This window comes from Sinocyclocheilus rhinocerous, unplaced genomic scaffold (genome assembly GCF_001515625.1).
Source record: "Sinocyclocheilus rhinocerous isolate Xijiao unplaced genomic scaffold, SAMN03320098_v1.1 scaffold642, whole genome shotgun sequence".
Classification (NCBI taxonomy): Eukaryota; Metazoa; Chordata; class Actinopteri; order Cypriniformes; family Cyprinidae; genus Sinocyclocheilus; species Sinocyclocheilus rhinocerous.
The window spans coordinates 1,146,783-1,155,980 of record NW_015626390.1 but is presented as its reverse complement, the minus strand read 5'-3'; the positions used below and the strand labels follow the sequence as shown (position 1 = coordinate 1,155,980).

Here is a 9,198-nt window from a genome sequence, read left to right as displayed (position 1 = left end):
TTCATATTAAAAGCACCAAAGCACAATGCTTATTGCGATTTGAAGTACCCGTCAATGTTCTGTCCATTAACTGAAAACAGGCTAGACTAATCAATTCTTGGGATTTAGGAATCGATATCGTTCCGTAAAAATGAGAATCGATTAATATCGAGATATCGATATTTTTTACCCAGCCCTAATTATTATTATTATTTGTTATGTGTTGAATTTAAGTTTTTAAAAAGACGCTGCAGACCATGATGTCGTATCACGACCATTGCAGCATCAGAGGACATTTTGCATGCTAAAATCTAGTGTGACCGCGGCTTAAAACAAGTCTAGAGACCTCTTCATTCTACATTGTTGCATTTCGCTACTGTTTATTAATTTGCCTAAAAGTGCATGTGTTATAAACTTGTTTGACTTGCAGTGTTGGATTAATATTTCAGCTCTACAAACAGCAGTTACCAAACAACACTGACTACAATCCAATCGCAAGGTCCATTAATACCAACTTTAACCGGACACATCTCACATTTTGTTGCTTAATTCGTGCTTTTAATTGTCTTGGAAACTCACTGTTCTTGTGGATCAGGTTACAGGATTTGACTGATTGCGGTGATTTTCATAGTGGATGGCCATACGATGCATGCTACCGAGGAGAATGTTGTGCCTCAGGACATTTCTTTTGACTTTAAATGGTGTTTATAATGTCCTGTTGTGTTTTGCCTCGAGCACAATGCTAGTTCAGTAGGCCATTACGTAAAGTTCAGAGGCTTATTCCACTCTGAGCCATCGCTTGTGTAATACCCAACAGTCAACTCCAGGGCGAATGACTTTTGAATGTGTGATTTATGCAAGTAAGAGAGGGAGTACTAGTAATATTCCTTCCACTCTGTCCTAGTTTGGCCCCAGACCAACCCCCTTTCTCTTGGTCTTTGTAAACACAGTGCTCTACTGATACCCTGATCTTTGCCCTCAGAGAGTTAGAGAGACCGAACGTGAAAAGTTCATAAACGGGTGACTGAATTCACTGACTTTGTGATTTGTGTGTGAGGTTTTGTGTTGCTCGGTCTGGCAAGTCAGGACATGGAAGGGTGGAGGAAAGGCCCCAGTCGCTCGGAGTCACTCAAAACATATGATTGGTAGAGAGAAGAGATGCGAACGGCCAGTGTTGGGAAGGTTACTTTGGAAATTTAGTAGGTTACAGATTACAATGTAATAATAAGTAGTGTAACTATTTCAATTACTTTATTAATGTAACTGATTACATTTGATTACTTTTTGATTACTTTTCTAAATTTCTAATGAATGTTTTCAACTGTTAATCATTTTGAAACATTTAAACCAGGCAGGGTGAATCTTACAGTAGGACTCAACACTAATTACTGTCAGACTTTCAAAATACTTCATCACTTGAATTGAGATTATAATCATTTCATTTTAAAACAGCCACCACAAATTCAGACTTTAACACCTTTTTTTTTTCTTTGATATCGTTCTGAGGTTAAATACAGATTTATTTCTCAGTAACTGTAACAGATTAGTTACATTTATTTTGTAATTAAATTACGTAATTCTGTTACATGTAACTAGTTACTCCCCAACACTGTAAGCGGCTACTATGAAACTCTTCTTTTACACCAAGAGCTTTGAGCAGTAAGCGTACATGAGTTGTAGCTTCCTTCCTCTACCGCCTCATTTATATGTGTTAGCTCATTCTTATTATTTCACACATGAGATTTCTCCTGTTTCCTTTTGAGTGCTGTGATGTCAAGGAAGACACTGGAGGCTGTAATAAACAGCCAACATATGGCCACTGGATTTACTGCTGTCACAACCCCCTTGCCTCGTTGCAGACCTATTCTCAGTTAAACCACAAAGCAAACTAGTCTCTTTTTCAAACCTTCTCCCACTCTGGAAGAACATTTATATTTTTATCCTCTCCTTTCCCTTTATAAAAGCCATTCAAGACCTCTTCCCACCAGGTAACTGAGAATCGGCACTACGGTCGCTCCGTATCTGTTTGCTTTTGAAGTGCACGTGTCATTTTTGGCAGTTTGGCTCGGAGCTATTGTCTGACAGCCATCCTCGCAGGCCCAACCCACCCGACTCTGTCATTTGCATCCCAGATGCCAGGCCAATTACTTTATAAGAGCTCCTACCGAACGTAAGCTAGGACTGTCGGTATTTTACAAGGTTGCCAGGGTTTTTGACTAAATCGTACGTTTAAATTGTACGTTTTTCATACATTGGCAGCTTTGTGGTTAGAGTGGATGCTTTGGCTTCAGGCCCAAGTTTTAAGGTAAATTTAGATTTAGGTATGCTTCTCTAATAAATAGCTATTTGGACTTGGCAGCATCATATGTGTGTCTCGTGGTAAAGTAGAAGGAAGAACAAGCCATTGATAGTTAGAAACGTCGAGCTGAAACCAACTTTTTGTTGCACTGATTGGTCATTTGTGTAGCATCATGAATGTGTTGGCCTTAAATGTTAAACCAGTGGCTCTCTGCTCTTTTCTTTCTTTCTTTATTTATAGAATTTAGTAGTGTTCATAGATTAAAATAAATAACTAAATTAATTATAAGTAATATTAAAATAATTAAATTGTAAAATTACAGAAGTTTGGGGTGAATCAAAAGAGATACCTTGATTTTTATTTGTTTTGGCTTATTTTAAAACTTTTGCTTAAAAAAAGTCTGGTTTTGACTGATTTGATTTGAATTTAATAGTGTTAAATTAATATATTGGCTAGCATCAATGCAATGCAAGGCCTGCATAAATGCACACTTGCAGAAATAGCTATAATCATTGGAATGCCTAGTGTATTAGTTTAGTAAATATTTTAGGGAACACTTTAGTATAAGAACCAATTCTCACTATTAACTAGTTGCTTATTAGCATGCCTATTATTAATGTATTGGCCGTTTATTATTACTTATAAAGCACATATTCTGCATGACCATATTCTACATCCCTAATCCTACCCAATACCTAAACTTAACAACTACCTTACTAACTATTAATAAGCAGCAAAATTAGGAGTTTTTTGAGGCAAAAGTCGTAGTTAATGGTTTGTTAATAGCGAGAATAAAGTGTGACCATATTTTATCTAATTTTGTAATGCCTCGTTTAAGATTTTCCAGTGGTTAAAGCTAGTGGCTTATTCCAACTGACACCCTGTTGTGAAACATTTTTTGGTTGCAAAGAAATGCAGTCAGTTTACTGATTTTTTGATTAGCATTTAAAAAATATTTCCTACCATTTTAAAGTAGTTTTGTTTGTTTTATGTAACTTTTCAAAAAGTAAGCATTCACATTTTCGAATGTTTTAGAGGATATTTGAAGATGTTTATGTAGGATGAGTGAGGAAAAGCAGTGAGCGACAGATGGGAGACGAAACAAGATGGAGAGACACAGAGAGAGCGAGGGAGCAGCAGAGGCATTCTTGCTTGCTCGGTTTGGCACCGTGTGAGGACTTTTCCACTCTTGTGTGCTTCTGACTGACACAAACGCTCAAAAAGCTCACATACGGTCATACACGAACGCACACGCCAGCACGCCCATAACATATTCTCTCGTCATAGTCTCCCAAAATCACCTCTGCTTTCCCACCGTTTGTCTTTTGTTTGACTTGTTTTAACAAGGATGTGCAAGAAGCTCTTTCTGTCGTGTGTGTGTGTGTGTGCTGGAAAGTGAGAGTGATGGGTGGGAACAGATGTAGTAACAGCAGCCCCCCAACTCCCTCCACCCGCAAAAGAGCGAGAATCTTATGACAAGTACAGCTCTCTCTCGCCCCAAACCCCCACCCCAAATCCTTGCACAACTCGAAACCTGCCCTGCTGTTGTGTAATCCCTTGTCTTTCTACCTCTAATCATCAACAGAACCCAACAGTCTCTTACTCGACTTTCCACACCCGAATACAGGTTTTCGCTCCTCTCCCTTTTCTCAACGTTCACTTCTTATTTCCAGCATCTTTCTGGTTTTCTCTTTGATTCATAGTACTAGTTTGTCTCCCACCACATTCATCAACTGTTCATTTTCCTGTAAAAACGCCCCGCCCATCATGCAAACATCCTATCAGAGGAGCGGCCTTATCTTGACTAATGAGAGCTTTGATGAGATGCTTGTTTATGGCTTCCATAAGATGATGCCTTTTATCTTTGTAAAACGTTTTACTGATTTTTATTAAGGACATAAATATGTAAATGTATTTGTAATATACTTGGCACAAAGTATATGTATTTGAAATACATTTCAGTATATTTTTTTCACTAGGGTAGTCATCCATTCATCTGTTGTTTTTAAGAAAACTACACATTCAGACATACTACTGTTTTTCATTTACTGTTTTACTCCTACTATACAGGCCACAGGGTGATATGATATCATTTCTTAATTTATAATTAGTTGTCACTAAAGTGAATTGAATTTGCTTGTCAACCTCCTCTTTAGTTATTTTAAGGAGTAAGGACTATCCACATTCAGCTGCAGTTGTACGTGTCTAATCGAGTGCATTCAGTACTTGGCTCGCAGGCTGTTTCTGGAGGAATTTGGTTTACCTCCATTTAGCTTCAAGGCGTATGTGAAGTGTCTCTTGTTGGCCCCCCTGATCATATCTACCATATTGTTTTGGTCCAGCCAGCAGCAGATCCTGTTGTCCAACAGCCTCGACACACACCCAGACACACATTCCCTTATCCTCTCTCCAAAAGAGGAAGCGGCCCAGACCGCAGAGGAGCTTCCTGTGTGGCTGCGGATGGGAAAAGGCAATTAGCAAAGAGAGCATCTCCTTTTCTCCATCTTTTTCCCCTCCCAAATCTCTCCCGTCCTTCCTCTTGACAACTGTTCCAACTCTCCCTCCCTCGTTTTAACACATTATCAATCGCTTTTAGTCATTAGCACACTTATTAAATCATAATCAACACTTAGAGTGCTGCTTTTTAGGTCGATGTACCTCGAGCATCTCCCATCATCCCCTCAGGAACGAACCCCTTATGACCTTTCCCTCTTAAAAGTAGCGCTTAGACCCCCCCTGCTCATCCAGATTAGCATCAACAGCCATCTGCCATGCCGGCGCCCACCAAAGCAGAGATTTCCAAAAATTGGATTAAACCAATCATGGCTTCATAGGCCACACCTATGATGTTGCCAGTTGTTTCAGCCAATCAGATCTCTGATTTTTTTCCTAACCTTTGCTAGAAAGAGAATACAGAATGAAACTTCATAGTTGGCTATGACATCACACTCTGTTTTTATAATGACTCTTACACACTTGCGTTGGACATACGCTTGTAACTAGCTGTTTTCTGAATGTCAAGTTACTATAAGATACAAGCTGTTCTTCCAGTGCAATCAAAGCATCCTTGGTTTCTTTGCATACCTTTTTTTTCTTTTTTTCTCCATAGTTATGGAAAATACAACAGAGGAGGCAAGAACAGAATCTGCAAATTGCACCCTTACTAGGGAGGAGGCGGAGCAAAGCGATGAGCGCCAGAGCCCCGCCCCCACAGGAACACAAACAACACACACAGGTAAAAATCTATCTATCTATCTATCTATCTATCTATCTATCTATCTGTCTGTCTGTCTGTCTGTCTATTGATCCATTGTTAGCTATCATCCATCAGTTGTCCTATTGGTCATTTTATATATCACTTAATCTATCGCTCTTTCTTTCACTCTATCTATCTATCTATCTTTCCATCCACCCATTGTTCGTTCCATTGCTCTATCTTTATATCTGTCGTTTATTCTATCCATCTATCATCCTATCGATAGTTCTATCTATTGATCAATCTATCTATCTATCTTTATATCAGCTATTGTTCTATCAATCATTCCTTCTATGTATCGCTCTATCATCTATCTTTCCATTCATTGTTCATCATTCTATCCATCCATCCATCCATCCATCCATCCATCCATCGTCACTTCTATCTTTTGCTCTATCCACCTATTTATCATTTGTTGTGTCTATCATTCTATCTATTGATCTATAGATCCATCTGTCTTTCTACCCATCTATTGTTCTATCCATCCATCATTTGTTCTATCTTTCTGTCTGTTGCTCTGTCTGTCACTATCTTTCTACCTATCATTCATTAAAGTAATACAAAGAAATGAAAACATCCACAGAGAGTTCTACCAGTGTAGAGGAGGAAGCAAATGAATGGGAGAACGGACAGAATAGATTAGACGGAGAGATGGAGGTAGCCGATGGGGTGGACCTGTCTTCCATTAACTCCATGATGAGCACTGTGATGAAAGCAGCTCAGCTTAACGGCAGCGTAGACTCCGCCCACACCACGCCCAGTAAGGTGTCCATCAAAAGCCCCAGCACCAACCGCAGTGGAAGAAAGACCCAGGTAAGAGGTTACGAAGAATAAGTGAAAATCACATGCATACTTGATAAATGTGATATTAGCGAATATACATGGATTTACATGCATAAACCTGCTACATTATATATGTAATAACAGTAAAGTAAAAGTAAAACACAGAAGACGTTTCCTAGTATTTTGTGCAGCAGAGACAGTGTTGATGTCATTTTGCGGTCGGAAACAAGAACTATTTGTGGTTATAAAACCCAAAATATATTTATGATCCAAACTCAACACTGAAATGTCTCGAACTGATTCATAATCTCAAAACAAACTCGTACTGACTCAGTCCACAAATAAACCAATCAGACGAGCCATGGCAGTGTCCTTGGATGCGTTCCAATTCACATACTTCTATTATACAAAAGTTTGTATTTTGCTGCTGATGAGAAAGTTTACAGTTTTAAGCACGTAACCAGACAGTCCACCATTGTGGCTTATTACCACTTCATAAAGTTGCATTGCACACAATCAAGTTGTGTAATATCTAGCTATATTAATGACTTTAAAATTACATTTTAATTTGTTTAATGCATTTAAAAACTGTCATCTACAGTAGGCAGATTTTGCATACTGTTTTTAATGTACTGTGATGGCGTAACACTAATTCTAATTTTGCACACTAGAGATTTAAGATTAAAGTTAACTTGAATGCAGCTCTAAATAATGAATAGCTGCTGCTTATATACATGTGTTTTTGTGGTTAGAAAGTAGTACAGGTGGGAAGGACTTTATGGATGCAGCATCCTGCTTTTAAAACGGAAAGTGACAAATGGTCTACTGGCATCTCAATCCACCTTTTGTTCACCCGGCTGCATCACATGGCTCCCATTAGAGCATGCAATTCATCCCTTAACACTCCGGTGTGGGGCAACAGGTGTCACTTTTAACCCCTTAACACTCCTGTGGAACTCTGGGGGGAAGTTTAGTCTCTGAAGTTTTGGATCCAAACCATCCACCCCCCTTAAATGTGTTCCTTCCACTTTAAAAAAAAAAAAAAACAATTTTAATTTTGCCTGTAGGATATTATATATAGGTATAAAATCTCATAAACTTGCATTGAAGGACATGAGTTATATCTAGAGAGCAGAATAGAAATTTGAGTGGGATCTTTTAGCCAGTAGGCAGTGTTTCACCTGGAGTGGCTGTAGTCTAGTTCTCAGGCCTCTATCGGTCCTTTTGAGGAAAAGTAAAGAAGCTTACAGTGCGTTGTGTAATTTACTGGATTAACTGAGAATAAAGAGACGCGCCAAAGTACAGAACACTGCAGACAGGTACTGCTGAACACAAACAGGTTCAGACAAAACCGGTAAAAAAGAAAAATTGCTAACAGGTGTTTGCTCAGGTGCACCATGAATTGTAACAGTGAAAAAAATAATAATAATAGAAAAATGCCTTACAGCATTTACATCCGCTTTTTGAATCATCCAAGGAAATCGACTTTTCAAAAGTACAAATGTTTTTTTTAATGCTTTTTGAAAGAAGTATCTTGTGTTCATCAAGACTGCATTTGTTTGATGAAATATATACAATAAAAACAGAAATATTGTGAAATATTATTACAATTAAAAATCAAATTTTTCTATTGTAATATATTTTAAAATGTCATTTATTCCTGTGATGCAAAGCTGAATTTTCAGCATCATCGTTACTCCAGTCTTCAGTGTCACATGATTTTTCAGAAATCATTCTTATATGCTGATTTGATGCTTAAGAAACATTTATGATTATCAGTGTTGAAAACCGTTGTGCTGCTTCACATTTTGTGATGCGTTTTTTCAAGATTTTAGGAAGAACAGCAATGAACAGTACTTATTTGAAATAGAAAGCTTTACCCCCATTTTTGATCAATTTAATATATCCTTAATAAATAAATTTATTATTTTCTTTAAAACAAATCTTACAGACCCCAAACATTTGAATGGTAGTGCGTAGTAAGTGGATTAAACCAATTTATGACCTATAGACTTATTTAAGCAGGTCAGTATGACTCAGTGAATTGTGATGATGAAATGAATGGGACTTCCTTATATAACGAAACTATCACTGCCAATTAAGGTCAAAAAGCAAACGTTGTCTGTGAATGACACTTCCCCTCATAACATGCAGAATGGTAAATATTGTCAGCTTGAGCAGTTGGCGCTCGCTGGTCCTGAACCGAAGCCAAGAGAGTCACAGAAGGAAAACAAGCCGTACGCCAGCATGCCACCAGAGGAAAAGGAAGTGCTCTTTTCTTCCTAGAGATGTTTTTGAAGATTCCAGTCTAGTTTAACCGCTTGTGTGTTTGTCTATTTAGGGCTGAATTTGTGATGACTCATGTGCCTTCTCTTGTTTTTTTCTTTATATATATTATGAGATAATAGCTACGCATTTATTTTATGACATCATATGAGTAAGCATACAAGGCATTCTGTCATGTGATGGCATCAGATCTGTTACAACAGGAACTGGTCTCACTGAACAGGGACAGTTAAAGGGACAGTTCGCCCAAAAATGAAAGTTCGGTCATAATTCAAGTTGTTCCAAACCTATATGACTCTATTTCTTATGTTGAACGTAAAAAAGGTATTTTGAGGATTGTGGGTAACCAAACAGATGGGGACCAGAAACTGAAGAAAGAAACTCATACAGGTTTGGAACAACTTGAGAGTGAGTAAATGATGACGGAATTTTCATTTTTGGGTGAACTATCCCTTTAATGATCTGACGTACTGTCAACAGCAGCGAGAGGAAGGCAGTGTGTGTGGTGTCGGTTTACATAGATTTCCACTCAAGGAGAAAGAGGAAACAGTTCTCGCTCCGTTAAGATGCGCGTCACGAAATACACAAACTCCAA

The 9,198-nt window shown here is 38.1% G+C and overlaps 1 protein-coding gene across 1 annotated transcript in view; it reads left to right on the top strand.

Moving 5' to 3' along the window:
* Nucleotides 1-9,198, top strand: part of LOC107713689 (ras-responsive element-binding protein 1-like) — a 59,330-nt gene that overhangs the window by 29,545 nt on the left and 20,587 nt on the right. The window contains exons 2-3 of the mRNA XM_016519283.1: nucleotides 5,388-5,513; nucleotides 6,118-6,347. Coding sequence (XP_016374769.1) covers nucleotides 5,388-5,513; nucleotides 6,118-6,347 — 356 coding nt within the window. The remainder of the gene's footprint in view (nucleotides 1-5,387; nucleotides 5,514-6,117; nucleotides 6,348-9,198) is intronic.